The 22,538-nt window shown below is 33.5% G+C and overlaps 1 protein-coding gene across 10 annotated transcripts in view; it reads left to right on the top strand.

Moving 5' to 3' along the window:
* LOC142333458 (uncharacterized) overlaps positions 1-22,538 on the top strand; it is a 338,230-nt gene that overhangs the window by 44,657 nt on the left and 271,035 nt on the right. For all 10 annotated transcript variants that reach the window (XM_075380614.1, XM_075380640.1, XM_075380639.1 and 7 more), the window contains one exon: positions 1,401-1,442. In XM_075380614.1, coding sequence (XP_075236729.1) covers positions 1,401-1,442 — 42 coding nt within the window. The remainder of the gene's footprint in view (positions 1-1,400; positions 1,443-22,538) is intronic.

The following is a 22,538-nucleotide window of genomic DNA, read 5'->3' as shown; positions in this document are numbered from 1 at the left end:
TATTTGACTTATTTTTTTCTACATGACCTTTCAGTTACGATGAGTTTTGTGATCAGCATAAAATATTTACTTGATAGAAATATGTAAACTTATGGCAGCAACTCGACTAATATTTTGTATTTTTTATTTTCTTTTGGTGAAGAAAACTTCATTTCAACTAAATCACTGCATCACACCCTATCTGAGAAAAATATCAGTTACAATTTTAAAATGGAAAATTTTGTGAAAATTCGTAACGAACATCTTTCACCTAATATCAGATTCTTACTGAAAAATTTTATTGAAATTGAAAAATCCGTTTGGCTGAACCTTCATCACAAACTTAAAAAGTCATGTTCAAACTTCATTCATTCACTTCATCTCAGTTCATTCAGTCAATCTTAGTTAATTTTTATTTTTTTCAAGTACTTCATATTTCAGTATGCAAATATTGCAATCAGCCATATACAAACATTGCAGTAATTCATTAACTCTGTATATTAATTACCGCTTCCTTATTCATGATTTTTGTTATATGATGTTAATCTGGAGTTATTCCTTCACAAAAGTATTTCATATTCAATTTGATATTTAACGTGTTTCTACATGACTTCAGCTTTTGTATTTAAAATTTGTTTTCTGTGTTAATTTGAGTTTGAAGCTGTATTTTAAGCCTGCTTTAGTATTTTGTGTTTTGTTATTTCTATGTTGATGGTGAGTAATTCACAAAAACAGTATGTGTTTCAATATTTTTTCTTTCTCATCTAGATCGATGAATACTGCTGTACTAGAAGCTTTTGCTAGTACGCAAAAAGTATATAGACCAATTACAAAAAAAAAATCGAAAGAAATTGTTTTTCTTATTTACGTACTAAGGAGAAATTTTTTTTCTTTTCGATTGAAAAAAACATGTTTATAAAATTTAAAATTTTTAATGCTCAAATCGTATTTTGTTAAATAATAGTCACAATACCTCTCCACTGATGAGGAATTCCCAAATTTTAAATAATTTATAATTTAATTTATTTAAAATCAATTTTAGGGAACATTTTAATCAAAAGGGCTCCTGATACATGAGCCTCAAATTTTCAAAGATTAGAAACATTTTTTTTAAAAATTTATGCTAATATATTATATTAAAAATTAAGTTATCGCTTTATAACTGCTATAATTCAAAAATGAATTAAGTAACTTGACAAGCTTAGCCGAGAAATTTATGCAATTCATTGTCGGTTTTTTTAAACAGAAGTCAAATCAAACGTGAAAGTTCATTATGTTTATTACTATTATTAATTCATTTTATTTTACAGCCTTCATTTTCAAAGATTCCAAAAGATGTTTCAGGTGCTGCGGAATCATCAGGAAATAGATGTACAAATGTATATTATTATCATTTTTACCTTGGAATATTTCTGTTTCAGGTCTCCAGAGACAAGTGATTATGCTGATCTTGAATACGTAATGTAAGTATTTATATTATATAACCACGTTATCATCAAATACTTATCCTAATTGTCATAATTTTCATTCAATATCACATTTCAAAAACTTCTTTTCTTGTTTTCATTTTTACCTGACATTCGTGTTTTACTACAATCCACAAATTTATTTTTAAGAATATCTCTAATTCGGAGATCTTTTTTGGTTTCATACTGGCTTTTTTCGTAAAACCCTCCTTCTTTTGCGAGTCTAGTCTGCTTTCAATGAATGCAGTACTTCACTCATCCTGATATAAAAATTCTGGCAATAAAAAATATTATGTTTCCTTGCACTAGTATTTAATTCCTTATTATTACTATCCTTTTTATCACACTTCCTTATCATTGTTCATTCTTTTTTTTTCAAATTGAATTTCTCTCCTAGCAGTGAATATGTACACTTTGCTATTTCTTTCAACCACTATTTATGGTTTCTGTTCAAAGAGTAGTGTCGTTAGTGAATCTCAATGTATTTAGCTTTTCTCCTTGGACAGTTACTCCCTTCTCACCATTAACCTTCCAATTCTGTATTTTTTTCTTTGTACAGAATAACAAATAACAGGAACAGAATGCACACTTACTATTCCTTTCTGTAACAGGGCTTCACTTTTCTATATGATCTACTCTTTATCGTCGATCCCTAATGCTTTATACGGTTTGTTTATAAAATAAATTCACTAATGTTTAGTATAATATTCATTTTCAGATTTTACTTTAGTTTTTTATTTATAAATGAATCAATTTGACAAATGAAATAATAATACCGTCTTAACCAAAAGTTATTAATTTCTGCCAACATCACTCTTTCAAGAATTTTGTTTTTATATTTGGACAAAATATCGGTTAAGTATTACTGAAATATTTTTTAATTAATCAAGGAACAAAATAAATGCTGTATAACGTGTATGTTATCCTGTTAGTAAATTGATTTCACTTAGTACAGTAACCGATACAACTTAGGCTGTAACTTTGGCTAAAACATACAGCCGGTCATTTTTTTACCCAAACAGTAATATAATTCTTTTTACGAATACAATTCAATTAATTTATTTACTGTCAAGCCATAACTTTATGAACGTCAACCTTTTTATGAAGTTTATTACAAGTCTTATTTGAAAAAACATAATGTCGTGTCACAACAAAGAGATCTAAATATGCAAATTATTTGCGCAAATCATTAATAAAAATGTAGAGCACTCATTATTTGATCGTTTTCGCCGAAATCCCTCTTGATATCTGGTGTTTGATTTAGACGTGCTTCATAGAGGGCCTTGTAAAGCGATCGAGTTTTTGTTCTGTAAGGCACGTAGCAAAGATGTGGCAACGACTGCTTGTTGTCTGTAACAAGCAAGGGTTCGTCCAGGTAGGTTACTCCTAAGTCTTGCTTGAGCTGTTTTTAGTGCGGGGACCGTTATCTGTGGTTTGTTATTGCTTTCACTTGAGTAAACAATCCAATAGCGACTAAGAGATGCGTATAGTGACAGGAGGACAATCAGGGCCTTCGGGTTGCCCATGTATCTCTTCGGACAGTTACCACATTTCAGGGCTAGCCTTACAAAGTAGTAGAAGATATCATCGAGAACGTGGATAGATTAACTTTGCTTATTTTATTTACTTAGAAAAGCATAGGCGAAGATATCGGTTATAGAGTCTGAAGAGTCTGAGACCACCCAGGCGCGTTAGAAATGAAGACGTTGTCGGGAGGGAAGTGAAGGATGTTTCCGTCTTCTCCTCCTCCGACGAAGGCCAAGCTTCCGGACTGATCCTGTGGCTTCATGAGTTCAGGGCAATGTTCTCTGCTTTGGCGAATGGATTATAGGTGGTTTTCTCTGTGCCGACTTCAGTCGGCACAGAGAAAAGGAGGGCTCCAAAAAAAAACAATTAAAAAGATTAGAGAATAATTTCAGGCTGCCCTTCAGGGCAAGAGGTCAAATTTGAAAATTTGGAACATAAAGGACAGTAGGAAAGATCTGTTTGCGTAGCAGATGGCAATAAAATAGTTATTTCAGAATATGTCGTTAGTAAAAGGTCATTTGGTCATAGTCCTAAATTCTGTTAGTATGCTTTACTTTGTGCGCATTATGGTGACAACGCTCACAACCGTGAAGAGTGTCGTAAAAAATTTGAAGCTCTACTTGCGTAAGTTGCGGAAGATTTCGCAAGGATTGCAAGCACTCGGTCGATAGTTACAGCTGTGGTTGTTGTTTGGGAGCTGTTGAGATATATTTTAATTCACTGCATGGTTAAGGTTGGAGAGATAATTTCTCAAGGTGTTTACACTGCTCAGATCGAGTTAAATGAAATTGTTAAATTTGATTAAATTGTTATTGTTAGTTCGTATTTTCAATATAGAGATCCCACTGAGGAATATTTAGAAATGTGGAATACAATACTTGGTCTTGTTGGTAACTGTTCTATACTTCTTTGGCGTAGTGGAACTACAGATGATAGCGGTGAATTAGTTGAAGGCGTTGTTGTGCAGTATCGCTTAAAGGTCTTCTTTAATATTTTTGTGAGTTACCAACATATGTTGGAATGGTAGATGGAAGGAGATAGGTTGTTGGAACGAATATTGATATAATTGATGGTGGAATATTCCTGGTAGGTTGATACTTGGTCTGTTAATGATCATTAATCGATGATCTAGCGATCATCGGTTAATTATCTTTGAGTTGGTTAGGAAGTTTCGAGAGGCTTATAGATATAATATCCCTGTTTATCAGGAGCGCTGCGTACACAGTAACGCGGACTGACCTAAATTTGTTAATAGTCTCTCTAATAGACTCCGCGTCTTAGACCAAAGTCTGGATGATATTCAACTGGAGGACCTAGTAGAACAATGTTCTCTATCTTTCATCGACACCGCTGAGAATTCAATTCCCCGTAATTCTAGTTGAGAGAGAATTGCCCCTCGGTGACCTAGATAGTTGACTTTGTTGAAACAGTCTGTGAACCATTTCAGGATAACTGGTCAGTGGAAGAGTCATCCTAAACGGCGAGTGGTTTTGGTAGATGACTATCGAAGGAAAAGATCTGAATATTTTCATTCGAGCAGGACATGAAAAAGGGATTCTTGGAGTTCTTTTGTTAGAGAGTAAGTAAATAAGGATCCTTGGAATGTTGTATATAGAGTCCTAGGACATAAGCGTAAGAAAAATATTATTTTGTCGGCTGTCTCGACTCAGCAGGGTGTTGTTTCTAATAAATATAGATTTTACATATTCTACTGATTGATTTACTGCCGGATATTGTTGTGACTAATGAAACCCCATAACATCTACATCTATTTCTATGAGGAAGTTGCTGCTTTTCGCCCTAATGTTTAATCTGTGGATAATACAGAGGCAGAGATTACGTCAGATAATATGCAGTTCTGGTAGGAATAAAGCTACGAGTTTCGATAGAATCACGGTGGAGCTGCTTTTCGCTTCTGTCAGAATTCGTGCTTGCGCTTTGACTAGAATTTTTAATAGGATGCTGTTTGGTGGCTATTTCCCTATTTGTTGGAAAACCCGTGTTTTAAATTTGTTGTTTAAAGGTCATTACAAGGAATCCACTGTGAGCTTCTCTTACAAGCCTTTAAGGCTTCTGTTAGTTATTAGAAATGATTTTGAGAAGGTATAGTATCTTCGTATTAGTGATAGGTTGAATTCTAGAAAGTTGTTTATGGATGATCAGTATGTTTTAGCACAGGCAGAGGCACGGAAAATGCTATTCTGAAGGTTATAAATATTGCTTCTTCTACTGAGTCGATTGTTGTCTTAGGTATCGTTTTGGAAATATGAGGGACTTTTAATAATTTGTGGTGGTCCTCTTCACTGATTCAGCCACAGAAGCGTGATTATGTGCAGAATGATCTGAATGTCTTATTTCAGCAATCGAGTCATTGTTCTTCGAGACGGCTTCCCAAAAGTATGAAAAACCCTATCTAAAAGTTGTCCGCAGAGTAGTGTTTTAGGACAACTGCTCTGGGTTGCTGAATTCAATTCTTTGATGTGGTTGAGGTTACTAGTGGATGCAGCGTCATCGTGTATGCGGATTATGTGCGTTTGGTGGTTGAAGGAAATTTAAGGAATGAGATCGAATTAAGGGCAGCTCAGGTTTGCAAGTTAGTCTAGTCGTGAAATTTGCAACATAATATGGTGTTTACCGCAGAGAAAATAACGATGGTTTTACTTAAGGGCAGAGTGGCTACTAACCGACGAGTTCGAATATCAATGGCAGATCATCGAATTAGGTATTTTCTGCTGCAGAAGTATCCAGGTATTATCCTTGATGAGAATCTTCGATTAAAAGAAGCACTTTCAATATGCTGCCAAAAAGGCCTGTTCTGCTTTCTTCGGTGATGGGAGAGCAGTTCACCCCGATTGTTGACTTAATTTAAGAACCATACGTGTTCTGTATAAACGGGAATGCGAAGCTATACTGCTGTATACTGCACTTGTCTGAGCTCATCGAATGAGGTACAGATATTATAGGAATATTTTGTCTATAAACCAGCGTCTCCTATTGTTCTTTGTGATTGGTGCCTATGAGTCTGTCTGTCGAGAAATGGTCCCTGTTATTTCTGGTATTAAGCCCATTGATATCCTTGCGATTGATGGCCAATTGCGGTATAATGCTAAGAATTTAGGCCAACTTACCTCTTGGTGCATAAAATAAATAGATGACCAGGTTTTCCGTTTATGGCGAGTCAGGTAGACGGAATCGTCCGATGGCCGTTATGCGCAAGAAATATCTCCTGATATGAGAAGTACGCAGGTGGATTTCCCAATCGATATATTACATAGTGTCTTTCTGGACATGGAGGTTTTCGAGATAGGTTGCCAGATTTGATTTGATTAAATCAGAATTGTGACCGGAGTGTCGGGCCATTGATAATGTGCAGCAAGGAAATGGGATTGGTTTGCTTGGTATTTCTCCCGCCACCACCCGATTCGGTCGCCCTAAACATACGATCAAATGTCTGTGCCACAAACGGCTACTGAGCCACGAAACGGTTTAACGACCAGTGTCCTAACAAGCTCCTAGAGCTAACCTAAAAGCGTGAGCGGAATAAGCGCGGTACCATACACCACTAGTTTGCGTGTCCCACCGACCACTTGTCATATATCACTAAAATGAGTTGGCGCACCCCGTCAACGACTAAAACGTACATGACTATCAATAATTAATTTATCTTGTCAAAGAAAGCAATACCTGCCACGCCTAGGAAGCTTAATGCCAGCAAGTACCTGTTATTGAAGCGCTTGGAGCCTTAATCTGGCTGGTAGCAAACCATATTACTCGGTTAGCTTCCTACAGCAGCACGGTAGGAGTCTTTTCCCTTAAGTAAACTACTACTGATATCGGTTGAACAAAGCAGCCGCATCAAGGAACTCCCACACGATCCGACAATGCGGCTCTCCGCACATTGACTCTCAGACCCAGATCCTGTATAAATCTATACAAGGACCTTCCCTTAGTCGTGGTGTGCCATTCTTGGTGCCTCGCTTCCACCGCAAGTCTGTAAAGCCTCCTCCGCAGGCGGAAGGTGAGCTTCTGTTCGAAATTTAGAACCCGTGCATAGAGATAACCGTTCTGCTCCGATACAGGTACGGCCCGCTCCGATTTGGGGTACGGTATCCCAAATACCTCTTCGCAATTTCCACATGGCCACCCGAACTTTCACCGTTGAATCGATTGGAAGAATCTTTCCCAATACAGTCGTAGCCTCGTAGGTGGTTGTTCTAAAAACACCAGGGCATACGATTAAGGCTCTGCGCTGGGCACTCTTTAAATTTTGAGTAAGTGTCGATTTATTTCCAACATATGTGCCAAAACGAACGCCGCGTAAGAGGTCATACTTTCAAAGACACCTCGGTACACCATGTACAAATGACGGCCCGACAGTCCGTAATCCTTTCGAATAATTCTCCTAAGCTTGTGCGTCGAAGAGACGGCGTCCGCCGCTTCTTGCCTAATGTGGTTGCTAAACAGCAACTTCTCATCATACAATACATCTAGGTACTTATGAACTCGAACTCGACTTATTACACAGCCTTTATACTTAATACGGGGGTTACGACTGTATCATAATTTGTCAGCACTCTTGAGAAGCATAAACTTCGTCTTGGGCAAAGAAATCCATAAATTTTGAACGTCATGATGTCATTAAGGAACAGCCCCGTTCGGGAGGGATGGGTGGCTTCGGTTTTCCACCTTGAAAGATAGAGTGGGGACTCCTTTGAGATGTAATTAGAGAGAATATAGACCGCAAACCAGGTGGGGGATTCCCTTGGAAGTTCCCCACTAGAAGCGAGGCATCAAGACCGGAGTATAGGTAGGTGGTTCGCTTTTGGGAGCTACCCATTAGAGGTATGGCAAGAAAGAAAATTTCGAATCCGGGCTACGTGGAAGAGGTCCGAGGTAGTTTGAGGCGCTGGCCCGTCGGATCTAAGTTTATGCTTAGTTGCGGATCCGGATCTGTGGAGCGGGGAAAATAAAAAAGAGACTAACAGAAATAACAAATAGATGAAATAACTTGTGAAGTTAATAAATAAATAGAATCATTTAACGAAATATTAATTTGGAAAGTTAATTAAAATTTACTTTTCTTTTAATTTCATTCTTAACTATTAAACAACTTTGCAGAAAATTCAAATGTTTTTTAACGTTTGTTATTTAAATACATATCAAAGTAGTATTGCTAGTGAAACAGAATGTTTTTTTTTAGTATAATTTTTAATAAATTAGTCAAAAGAAATTTAGTACGGGTTGGTAAGTTTTTGTTAAATATCAACAGAAGTAAAATAATCCGTTTTTTTTTTTTTTTTTGTAAGGTGTGATATTACATACGCAGTTTCATTATGTTATTTGACAGACGTGAATTTTTTTCTTTCTCTAATATTAAATTTCACCACTAATTTAACAACAAGAAATAATATCATTGAAATTATATAATATTTAATTATTCTTTGTTCCAGGATGGGTGGTAGTGATATTTATGCGTACTATAAATGGTAAGTTGATAAATAAGCTTATGTTGACGTAATGAAAAACAATAAAATTTATGAACAAAGTGATATTTTATGACAACATTATTATTAATTGTCTTTTGTCAAAGAATTAAGCAAATCCTATTAGTAAAATTTAACATTCACATCCATACTTGATGGTCAGGTTTAAGAAAAAAAGATAAATGTAAAAAATTATTTTACACTTTTTATGGTCGAAATATAAATTTAATCACAAACAGAACAAACTGAAACAAAATACTGCTCATAAAGAATGAAAGTATTATGTAAAATAGATAGCCGATGGGTATGTTTTTATCCCTAATAGTGCGCAATTATTGCGCACCGGCATGACTTCCCTGCTGTAAGTAGGTAAAATTTGAAGTCTACTACATATTATCAAAACTTGATCTTCCGATTAAAATAATAAAAATAATAATTGAGTAAATAATACGAATTTTAATCTATTCCGTCAGTGTAATTCTGCAGTGTCTCTACAATTTTTTTTGAGTACCTCTTTAGGTCGAGTAATATAAATTCAGTAAATAATGATGCTTTACTCGAACCAACTTTACTGTTAAATCTGAAAATCATGTAGAGTATCGTTGAAAAATTAAAAAACTGACATAATATTTCTTTCATTAAAATACTTTAATGAGTCATGAGTTCCTTTCCAGATAATAAAAAATTGTATAACTGAATTATTACATCGTGTCACTTAGACATAATAAAACTCCGATGAAACTTTTTATTCATATTTCATAAACTCATTAGGTTTTCCTGCATAATAGGTAGATTTAATAAGAAGCCTACTTATTGTAATAGGTACCATAATTCGACTTCCGGAAAATTCCAACATATCTTCGCGTTTCGCATTCCCCAGACCACAAAACCACCAGCAGTTCAAAAGTTTATATGTACATTTATATATATATATTTCACTTTGTTGTGGACACGATAACTGCCGTAATTTTGCGGCAATCATTTTCAAATTGATACATAAAATATAACGACCAAAATCTCGGGCAAGTTCGGTAATGGGCGAAATCGGACCATTGGGGTGAAAATAGGGGGCTTTTTCGAAAAAAAATATAAAGTTTCTATTTTTTATTTTTTGATAAGGGCTTAAATCTTATATAAATAAAGGTTCTTATATCACCAACCATTGGCCCACGGGATGGAAAAAATGGGGCTTCGAAGACAAAAAAAATCATACCTCCCTTAATAGCCACAGTATCGAGTCGGTTTAAAGTGGTCGTTAGTCCACCTAACATTACCTAAAACTTTTGTCTGAAACAATCTTAGATATGACCAACCCTTACGCTAAGGGATGACCAAAATATTGCTGGAATTGTAAGAAGATGGGGCTTGTCGAATGCTAAATATGTGAAACTTTTTTTCACATGAATTCATTGTCGTATTGAGTAAATTTGAAGTTTTCTTAACTTTAAGGTAGAAATCTTTTTAATCCCCTTTTAATCCCGGTGCTTAGCACCGGTGAAACCTCCGCCTTCCGGTGTGCCGAATGGAATTTTTTTTTTAAGTTTTAATCTGTCTTAATTATTTTTATTGCCATCTCAGTTAACATATTCCTGAATTTTTCCTTAACAAATAATTTAATTAAACACAAGGATGATCTCAAAAATAATAAATAATAGGATTCAGGGAGACTTAAAGTGTGATTTGTGTGGAAGTAATCGATAACCCACTCGCCTATTTATTTTACATAAAGTATAGTTAATATTGTAAAAATAAGTACTTTCGGTAAGAACTTGTTAACAGAATGGTTAACAGTTATGTTACAAATTTTAGTCTCACAACCCTCTACATCTGCTCCCAAATTCCTTGTCTGCCGAGCTTTATTCTATTATATAATAGGATATCAACACGTGTTCCGTATCGACTTAATGTATTTACTAACTGGTGAAGTAGAAGGATAGATATTGTAATGTAATAAAACAGTGCTTCATCTTAGGTTTTAATGGTTATTTATTGTTACCGTGAATTAATTAAGAGGACTTTTAATTTATAGGTATTTCTTATAATCGATACAACGCAGTCAGTAATATGACAACTCTTTTACGGGCATTAAATTGGGCCTACTAGGTATTTTCAAGTGATTTTTTATTTAATGATTTTGGATTTACTGTCCTAAGAGGGGCAGAATTGTTCTTTTAGTCCATAAATACAAAAAAAAAAAACAAATGTTCGTGTTTATGATTTGTTAATTATAATACCACTTTGAAACGGGTAGCGTTCCAACAATTCAAGGTTAACTACTGATATTATTTTACAAACCGGAGTCATACAAATAACCCAAAAAACGAAAGTCATAGGAAATGAAATGACCAAAGAAACAAGTGCAAATTATTGTCTGGATTCATATTTTTCATGATTTAGTGGAGTTCCAATGGCAGCATCATATCATGGATGACCCTTTATAATACTCTCTCTAAATTCTGTGATAGGGACTCTTGAAACTGAATAAAAAAAGTTTATTTTATCATCTGTCAAAGATTAGACTATATTTTAGTATTATCAATATTTCTACTCTGACACCCATCATAATTTTGGTCTACCTGTATATCTCCTTCCAACAGGATGATATTAAAAACCACCGAAGCAAGCAAGCCTTTCTTATGACATTTTTATAAAGATTTTATTAGCATAAATTAGTACAACCGAAACAAGAAAGTTTCTTTTTGATTTTGGCTATATATATATATATATTTATATATGAAAAAAAAATTAAGTTAATAATGTACTGAAGACGATAAATTTAAAGAAGAACATTCATTTGGTTAACTTTTCGTCGCAAATCAATTATTTAAGAGCGAATTTTTGAAGGCAAGAGTTTTGAGGTACAAATCCTAGTAAACGTTAGTTACTTTTATGCGGATCTGAATACTAGAAAATGAATACCGGTGTTCTTTGGCAATAGGGGTTCAATTAAACTCAGGTCTCAGGCGGTCGGCCTGACTCTGTAGAAGACTAAAACTCATTCATATGCCATACATATCACCCTCATATCATTTGGGCAGTCATTGGGCGAAGGGTATCTTCCTCTTTGCTTGTTGAACAGATTGCAACGTACTTATTAGAAAAGAAGAACCAAATTTAATTCAATGTAAAATTATTTATGACTATCCATAAGAATTACTGGTATTGTTTTACCTCCTCGTACGAAGGAAAGGAGGAATTGTGATCGCGAAAAATTTCGATTTTCAGATTTCAACGGAAATATCCATTTTAACCATCGCTGAATTCAGTTTGGTTAGTTTCAGCATGACGTCTGTACGTACGTACGCTTGTATGGATGTATGAGAGTATATATCTCGCATAACTCAAAAACGATTAACCTTAGGATGTTGAAATTTTGGATTTAGGATTGTTGTAACATCTAATTGTGCACCTTCCGTTTTGATTGCAAACAACTAAACGTAAAATGTCCAAGAAAGCCAAACATCTAAAAAAAATTGGATTTTGAACTTTTTCTTAACTGCAGAAATAAGCATTGAGAGCTTTTAAACGATATATCATAATTGGTACTTATTTTCGTTGGCATCTGAGTTATACCTAAATAAAATTTAACTAATGAAATCTTATGATCTTACAAGAGGAAGATTTCCTTTTTTTAATTTTTTTTTTTTTAATTTAAATATATACATTAATAATTATTAAACAGTGATTGAAAAAAAAATTACAGTAAATAATTATTCAATAATGACAATAAAAAAAATATCAGAAGTTATTAACGAAATAAAATTTTATGTACTTTTCATTATAAAAAAATGTGTATATGTAATTTAATAGGAGTACAACGAAGTCACGTGGTGTCCATATAATTTTTTTTTTAACTTTTAAGTTTTGAATCACATTCTGTTAATCAGAGCAAAGAAATTTATTTTTAATTACTAAGTAAGTCATATGTTAATGATGCAATAAGTATTTCACCTCTGTAACCGGTTACCATTTAATAAATTTTCAGTGGACCTAGGCTGAAGAGAATGAAATTTCAGTTAAGGTAAGCATTATTTTTAAAAAATTATAGGTGCATAATAATATTTCTTTTCTATATTATAAAAAATGTTTATCAGGAGTCCTCTGAAAAGATTTAAAGTTCATAAAAGATGTACATTTTACAAGTTAAAATAATTTATTAATTTATTAAAATATTTTTTTATAAACTTGTGTCTAATTACGTTCGGTTTTTTAATTGTTACGAAAAGAGTTTGGTAAAATATTATGCTCCAAATTCAAGGCAAGGAGTACTGCATTTTCTGAGAACATTAATAATTAATCAACGTATGACGCTGGTAAATTTAATTTGACTGAACAAATTTAAAAAAGTGATCCCACAGTTGTATTGCAATTAATATTGAACAATTATTTTTATGAAACTCAGTAAATAATAGTAAAAACACATTTGCGATCTGTTGAAAACAAACTTCGTTATTAAAAGCAAAAAATAAAATAATAATGATTAAAAAAATTTCCACGTTAATAATTATATATATATATTTTTTTTTTGTAAATTTATCTCGATGACAATAAGAAACAAATATAACAAATAATTTAAAAAACTAATACTCTTAACCGTGACTGCCTGTTGATCCATCCATTTTGAGCAGCCAAATGGCCGTTTAAAAAATAAATCTGTAAGTTATAATTGAGAAATGACATTGTGGGACCTCTCTTTTTAAATTCTTCAGTCAAATTGTAAAGTATTTTCTTATTACTCAAGACTAAAAAAATAAAATATTGTGAAAAACCTTTTATCGATAAAAATTAAGTACCATACTACGACGAACAAAAGAGTTTATATTAATTAAATGTATAAAATCATTTAAAAGCGGTTAAAGGATTGATTCTTATAATTTGTGACAGCACGTTGTAATATTGAATTAAAAAAAAGTTTATTTTACATTTGTAAAATATTAGGCTATACATTGGTATTATCAATATTTCTGCTCTGACACCCATCATAATTTTGTTCTACCTGTATATCTCTTTCCAACAGGATGATATCAAAACCATCGTAAGTCGTTTTTATGACATTTTTATAAAGATTTTATTAGCATAAATTAGTACAATTGAAACAACAGAAAAAAATATTTAAATAACAGTTACATAATTAAAGTACCTTCTTGTAAATATTTAATTAACATAAATTTCTACTATTGTTACTAAAAACTGACTTAACTAACACTTATATTTTTAGAGTAAAGAGTTAATGTAATGTGACAATCAGTTTAAAAGTGAAGATAATCTGAATAAAAAAGATGTGGAGTCGGGTCGCGAGAAAAAAATGTTGAATGAACAATATATGTTGCGTAATAAATGTGTAAACGGTATTCAAAATTATGTACTGCGCTCGAAAAGTCGCTGTGTAGTATACTTTAGAATTATGTGTTGCATTTTGTTCTTTTGGCATTATGTTGATTGCACTGTGGGTTAGTTGGGCGTTACTCACTAATAAACCAAAACGTCAGTTGTTGAGTTGCGATTGAGCATTCTTAGTTTCGTTTTGTGTTATTTCGTTTATCGGAATCAATAGATGCGAGAAATGTAATGGTTTTATTTAGTAGAGGAATGAATTTTTCTCTCACAACACATCTTTCGTGAAGATGACAAGTATACTGATTTAGCAAAGTTTTCAGAAAACTGATCTATAAATCAGTTTTCTGATTGTAAAACTGATTCTAACCGCAATGCAGTTCGAAATCTTCTCGAAAAAATTCCGACAACAGACTCTATTGAAGACACTAATCGAATTGGATGACCACCTAAACTAAACGAACAGATGCTGCTTGATATTTCGGATGATATTACTAAAAGTACTTGAAGCCATAGCGACAAGTTAGCACAGCAGCGACATATCAGATTGACTACTATAAAGCAGTAAGAAAACAACTAAAACATTTCCCCTACAAAGTAATGTGTGTTTAAAAACTGAAAAATAGCCAGATCATGCCAAAAGACTAATTATTTTCAATGGTTTAAACGTTTTATCGATCAAAATCGAGGATACCTACGGAGTAGCTGTCCTAGACGTTACATTTTTAATATATGAAGAATGGTTTCATAAGGGAGGCTATATCAATTTACAAAATACAGGACTGTGATCGAAAATTAATCCCCATAAATTACGTGAACAATCTTTACACGAATCGAAAATTGGAGTCTGATCGGTGTGAATGGAATGCGCATTGTTGGTGCAGTCTTTTTTGAAAATGCAATTAATACTGATCATTATTGTGCTGTTTTAACTTCATTAATCAGTTATCAGAAGTGGAAATCAATCACGGTTGTTTCCGACAAGACGGCGCCACAGCTTATAGGAAAATAACATTTTTATGAAATGTCTTAGGTAGATGAATCATTTCAAGGGATTTATGACATGCACGATCGCCCAATCTCAATCCCCCAGATGCCTTTCTATAACCCACCGGGTTGGGCTATTGGTGAACGCGTCTTCGCAAATCACCTAATTTCGAAGTTTAGAATTCTAAGGTTCAAATCTTAGTAAAGGCAGTTACTTTTATACGGATTTGAATACCGGTTTTCTTTGGTGGTTGGCTTTCAATTAACTAAACGTCTCAGAAATAGTCGACCTCACTAACTGTACAAGACTACACTTTATTTACACTCATACATATCATCCTCATTCATTTTTTGAAGTAATCCTGACGGTGGTTCCGGAGACTAAACAGAAAAAAAGAAAAAGATTACTTTATATGGGGCCGGCGAAAAGAGCAGTGTATCGAAAAACAGACCACGTACGATTGACGAACTAAAAATCGCAATGATGGCATATGTACGTGATATTGCAGTACATCAGTCGGTTAAAGTGTTTGACTACAAATTGAAACGTGTGGTACTGATGTTTCAACACCTTTTATAAACTATTCCAGTTATTGTATTATCCGTTCCTATAAACTAATGGAATTAAAATACAAAGTAATAATTAAGAAGGTTTCGGCATTACACTCCCATAATTCCAGTGCACAGCAACTTTCTAAAAGCACTGTACTAAAGAATACTAAAAGAAATGTTATATTTATACCACATTCATCACAAATGTGATTGGAAATCGTTCTCCACTGATAACTCAGATAACAACAAATCATTCTAGATTATTATGCTCAGTTCCCATCGCACTGCTTTATTAAAACGATTTCGCACAAAATATAAAAATCTTTTTTTTTTGTTTTTTAGCAAATAAAATATCGCAAGAATCTATGAATAAGTAAAAATTATTTTTAATCTTTAATGTATAGTCCACCAGGCTACTTTTTCAGCAGGTGATTTTCGAAGTCGAAGGTTCTGTGGTTTAATTCCTAGCAAAGTAGTTGCTTGTATACGGACTTGAATACTAGACAATGGATACCGGTGTACTTTGGTAGTTATGGTTCAAATAACCACGCATCTCAGGAACGGTCGGCCTGAATCTGTACAAGACTACACCTAATTTACACGTCATGTATATCATCCTTCTCCCAATGGGAAATAGGGAGGTTGCTTATTTTCCCCTAGTTGACCAGATTACAACAACTATATTAGGAATATCATAAATAAAAGGTTTTAAATGTGAGTATGAAGTAAGTTATTAAACTTCAAACTTATCAGCAAAGATATAGTACGACTAAAGCACGGATAATAGTTGAGTGTATTGTTCAGAATTCTAACTCATTAATTTTTGTTTGTGTTTCAGACCTGAAGAAGTAGAAACAGAAATAATTAAGAAAATTGAAATCCCGTAAGTGATTTTTTTTTTTCAGTGAAATAATATAACAATAGAAAAATCTGTGAAATTATATATACTGTCGCATATTATTTTCATTATTAAAGTTCAACATGAAATAGGGTTTATTTCTAACTTCGTTAAACAGTAGCGATTTTTTTTTTTTATTCCTTCTATAAGAGGAGTTACATTCTCGAGATGATAAAACGAACACTATTGAAACTAGTATAGGAATAACGTACAGAATAATTTCGAAACGTTGAACGTAGAATTTTGATGGTACCATGCGCCAAAATTGAATATTTTACGACTCAATATTTCTCATCGATCGGTACCCATCACTCTGAGTACAAGTGACAATAAAAAGTATGTAAAAAATATTTTTAAAAAGCACTCTTGTATTAAATGCACTAAAAAGTAGAAAATACAAAATATTTTAAAAAATCTTTAAAGCACCACTCCTAAATTAAACGCTAAAAGGTAAAAAGAAATTTTAAGGCGGTATCTCAGAATGGATTTGACATATCACAGCTTTGATGGTGATATATAACATTATGTGAAAATCATAGCTTCAAATTAAATTGCACTAGATAGGAAATCTTAGAGAGCTGCAACAAACCAGTCAAATGACTGAAGACAAAAAAAATTCAGATTCTATACTACTATCAAAACGCTCCATATTATTTTCATCTAGATAAATACAGAAAAGACGTATTGTCAATAATGTATTTGTTTTAATTTGTTTTCACGATGATTTTGGCAATAAAAAATTGGTGTTAAATAACATCGCTCAAATCTATCCATGAATTGTAACTTTTATCGAATCCTACGCATTTTACATACGCTTTATTGCCTTTTCGTTTGAGTATCTTTTCAATTTGATATACATCTTTGTGTTTAGATTTTTGCAGTTCGTGTTGATAAAAATGTCCTTTTCTGTGTTCATTTCTATTATCAATTAGTTCATATGTAACCGGTCGAGATTCAGCGTGCACTGACTGTATTTTGAATATTTCATTCGCCCAATTCGGTAAATAACCTTTTTCGAATACTTTTTTATGTTTGCTTATGGGAACGTAATCGCCAACATTAAATTTAATTTTTACATCACTCTTTTTTCTATGGTATTTTTTGTTTAGATTTGCAGGCACTTGCGATTCGTTCGTTTTAGGTACATCTTTTAGTTTAAATTTTGTAGCTGAATGCACAGTATTGTTATACTCATCAAGTAGGGCTTGCAGCATATCAGTCCATTTGCAGCTTCCCTGTTCTGTAAATTTAGTCCACGTTTTCGTTTTTAGGGTTCTATTGAAGCGTTCAGTTATGGTAGCTTCTTTATCTGAATATATGGAGTAATGATTTATGTTGAATTGTTTCAAAAGACCTTTCACTTGTGGATTATAAAATTCCTTAATTTTTTACAAACAATTATAAAATTGGGATATCTTTTTTTATTTTACTCAATGCATCATCTAAATTTCTATATTGAACGCGAATAGCATAATATTTATACTTTTATTATCTTTATTTTTATACAAAATTTTAATGCAATTATCACTTTCATCGAGTAGAAAAAGTGTAAATATATATGATGTGCCCATGGTTTTAATTTTTTTACATTAGCGTTTAATTCGTTACTTTGCAACTTACGTTTTAAATGTTCATCTACAATTCTGTTATTTCGATTAGCAATTCTTCTTGCTTATTTTCTATATATCGTAACTTCGAATGCAGCTGAATATTATCGTTTTGACACGTCTTAAATACTTTGATGAAAAAATCTTTTATAATTTTATTACATCGAATATAAAAACTTAGGGATATCCAAGATGCTATTGCTAGTATTGAATCGTCACAAACATAGGTTCCTGTTATAATTTGGCAATTACCACCCGTAACTTACGACATTAAAAACCCGTATCTCTATCAATTATAAGTTGATATCAGCAAAGATACCATACGAATAGTTATCTTTTAATCTGTTCATAACAACCATCTATTAAACTCATTTATAAGTCTATATTAAAACGATAATTTTTATCAACAATAAAATGTTGATTTTAAATATTGTTACTTTTGTATATAGAGTCATAAAAATGTCTAATATCTTCGATAAATTGAATAGGTTAACTTACACAAGTAATATTAGTGAAATGGTCTACAATAGGCGATATAGAATTGGAAAAGAGGAGTTTACAAAGACAAATAATAGCGATTCAATTATTGCATCAATTGAAGGTTTCGGAAAAATATTTTTACCGCAAAGATTTAATGATCTTACTGAATCAGATTTGAATGAAATCAATCGATCAACAGATCTACATATAATTCATAAGTGTTTGAAAAAATTGTCTTATGGACATAATTATCATGATTTAGAGTTTAAACGCAGTATTGATGATACAAATGAAGTTGTACGCAATTTAGAGATGTAATGTATTTGTCATTTTGTAATAAATGTAGATTTAGAACTCCATCGCGTAATTGTGTTGTAGTTGCAAAAAGTAAAATACGATCTAATTGTAGTATTTTGGGTTTGTACCATTTGAACCTAGTTTATATAAAATATTTTGGTGGTCGGAATTCCGACCGAATGTTTCCACAGTATGCATTGGCTTTCTTCAAGTCAAAAGCCGCAGTCCGGATTCCGGCATTGGCTTTTTTTATAAAATTCAATTAACTCTTTTGATTGCTTATTTTCACCGTCAAACTAAACTAAGCTAATAGAATAGATTTAGACTAATTTTTTTTTTCTTTTCACCATGTATTCATCGATATCTTTATGAACGTATGGAAGTGTATTTATAAGGTTTTATAATATGAATCTTTTATCATTGTATGGAGAGAGAGCTTTTTACATTGTTCAATCGAGTGAATTTGAAGTTTAAAACTACGTAATGATTTCGATGCGGAATATGAAAAGTTTCTATTGAATAAACGATCTTTATATATTTCATGATATAAAACTTTCCAATTATAATCTTTATCGAATATACGAGAACCCTTTGTAATCGCCTAGGCTGTCTTTTTTTGTTGTAAATTATAATCGGCGACCGCCGAAAGTAAAGAATACATTTTAGCTCTTAACACAACAAATTCATAGATAGGTTGACCCTTCATTTCATCTTTTAACGACCTATATCATATTTACTCGATGCGTAAACATTTCGATCTCTTTCATTCAAATGTTTATTATCCCCCAAACCCACAACACACCAACACCCACCCACACAGCTTCTACTGCGCAACTAGTTCTCCTAGTGACCACTAGGAGCGCTAGTGTCGCAGCCGCCATCATGGATTTTCTCGTGCGCCACTAGTTCTTCTGGTGACCACCAAGAGCGCTGCTCTCGCAGCCGCCATCTTGGATTTCCCTTTTTCCCGTGGGAAGTTCCCTTTTCCCTTATATATGTGACAGTTGTACTGCGCCACCGGTTCTCCTAGTTACCACAAGAGCGCTCGTGTCGCATCCGCCATCTTGGATTTACCTTTTTTCCCCGTGGGAAGTTCCCTTTTCCCTTATATATGTGATAGCTTGTACTGCGCCAATAGTTCTTGTGGTGAGCGCTAGTGTTATAGCCGCCATCTTGGATTTACCTTTTTACCAAACACAACGCCGCATGCGCAACACGTAGACCGTTAGTGCTGCTACCACCACCACCACAGCTGCAGACCCGTGCCTACATAAAACTTAACAGTAATCACAATCATAGGAATGTGCTAAATTATCGTAATACAAAACTCTCTCAGTGTGTGTGTGTGTGTGTGTGTGTGTGTGTGTGTGTGTGTGTGTGTGTGTGTGTGTGTGTGTGTGGTTGGGTGGGTGTGTGTGTGTGGGTGTGTGTGTGTGTGTGTGGGGTCGTAAACATTCATTCAGCATTGTGTATATAAAAATTTAGACGTACCTCGAGGATAATCCTGGTCGTTTTGGCCGTTGCACCGGGAAACGTCACCCGCTACTCTAGGACCCGGTCGTGGCACACTCACAAGGAGGCGGCGGCTGTGGGTGTGTTCGCGTGCGAGGTATGGCGTTCGACCGAAGAACAGCTGATGAACATGGCCTATGGTTGATCGTCCTATTTTGAACGTCCGTTACAGTGGTAGGCGTCACACCCTTCCGACCGATATTTACTAGTTGCATTTCCACACCAGCTGGAGGTAGCAACCGCGGCGCGTTGAGATTTTTTTAACAAGTGAAATCTCTCCCCTAGAGGCCAACAAAACACTCATACAAAATTATGTCGTTTACTTCAAAAATTTACCACGAGAAAAAAAAATTACCACTAGCAAAATAAAAAAATAGAGACTTATCATTAATATGACAAGTGTTTATAGTGTATTTTTTGTAAGAAACGACTACTATCGTGTAATTCCAAGAAACGATTACGAATTCTCAGCACTTTTAATAGCGTAAGTAATCGGAAACGGCCTATTTTTTTTTTACCATAATAAAGTGGTATCAGTTACGAGCAATCTTGAACAGAAATAAAAAAATTCTCCATTTTTAAAGATTATGTAATCCCCCTCCATAACCTAAAAAAAGAAACTAATTTATTAAACACTCTCCTCACCATTTGTCACGTAACCTGATAGTAGATAAATCTATCACCAGATCATGTAACGGGCCTTGGAACCACTACATATAGCAATTGTAAAAACTATATTTTTAAATAAAACAATAGTTTGTACAAATTTGCTGTATGGGGGTTTAAAGTGTTTTTTGTTTTGTGTATAATAAATTGAATGTGTGTTGATGTTTATGTTGTACGTGTTATGTGTTGTAGTCCTGAAAAGGACTATTTATTTTCCTATACCTCTATCATCTTCTCCTTTTGAATTAAATACTTATTCCAAAACTACATTGTAGGTTTTCCCTACAATCCCCTTGAATACTAATTTTGTCTTATTTGCCACTAGCTGGTCAATCTCATCGTTGTCTAGGCGATCGGCGAACCGCTTTGGTAGAAAAACTTTACGTTCTTCATCATATTTAGTAGTCCATCGATTCATTGATAAAATGTCGTATTTCTTCTCGATAATTAATTCACCAACACTTGTGACTTGAGTGAGTTGGCTTGGTGAGGTCTTTGCATTAATCTTCTGAATAAATGTTTGCGACATATTGGCGTATATGGTGATGACAACAATAACGACGCCGATGGTGACATGTGTAGTACGCGTTCAAGTCAAGCGACAGTGACGCAATGAAGAAAGAAACTAAGACGTACCCCCTCCATTCATACAAGGCCTTCGTATCCCCTACTACAGTGTCTACGCATCCGGTCGACCTCGATCATGTTTGACCTTGACGTCACAGTCACAACTGTCTAAAGTGTCACACCCAAACCGACGTTGAAGCCACGTGTCATTCTATGAGTAACCTTGAACAGTGTTAATCGTGTGATTATATTATTAATCATATAGAAATCATGGTAATCTTGGAAAAAATACATTGAGATTCTGCCTCAACATGGACCCAAGGAATCAAAGGTCAGCATGGCGATTGAACCTGAACATATTATACTACTAATTATTCCAATAATTACAAGTTTTTAGCTGTTTTGGATTCAGCACCCTTTTCTAGAATAACTCTCAATTGAAAGTAACAATCGATTACTTTTCCTGGTCACTCTTTTAATTTTTTTTTACATTTTTACTTGAATGAAAAATTCTTAGAACGTTAAATATTTTAAACAATATATTTTTTAAAAAAACAATTTCTCAAACATGGTTACCGCTGATAAAATGAATACATTATTAAAAAAGTGAAAATCCACCTTACCAACAAATTAAATGTGCGTCTCTAGATTTTCCAGTCCATAGACCATGGTCAGGAGAATATAAAATGATTAAGCAGTCATGACTGCTTAGTCATTTTAAACTTTTGGCTTAATTTTATTCTCCTGACGATGGTCAAAGTACGGAATCATCTAGAGAGACACATTTTTTTTTACTGGTAAGGTGGATTTTCAATTTTTTGTAATGATAATTTAGAAAACATACAAAAATATAATTATAGTTTTTGTTCGTAATACATAATGAGCCTAAATTTGTGTGTTTAATAGTAAATAAAAATTGTATAATTTCCTAATTTTTGTTTATTCACACGTTTGTTTTCAGATGTACTTTACGTTTACATATCGGATATTCATGGGACATATTCTTTACTCGTCTAACTCCAATTTTAAGTATAGATGAAGAAAACTTGATGAAAAAATGGTTGTCTTCCAACATACGGTTTGACTTACAGTTTTCATATATATGTCAATTTATTACCCCTGTAAGTATACACTGATTCAAATATACATATGTAGCGATTAAAAACGAAAAAGTTATAAATAG

Source organism: Lycorma delicatula, chromosome 12 (assembly GCF_047948215.1).
Source record: "Lycorma delicatula isolate Av1 chromosome 12, ASM4794821v1, whole genome shotgun sequence".
NCBI classification, from domain to species: domain Eukaryota; kingdom Metazoa; phylum Arthropoda; class Insecta; order Hemiptera; family Fulgoridae; genus Lycorma; species Lycorma delicatula.
The sequence above is the reverse complement of the archived record's forward strand: the minus strand, read 5'-3'. Positions and strand labels throughout refer to the sequence as shown.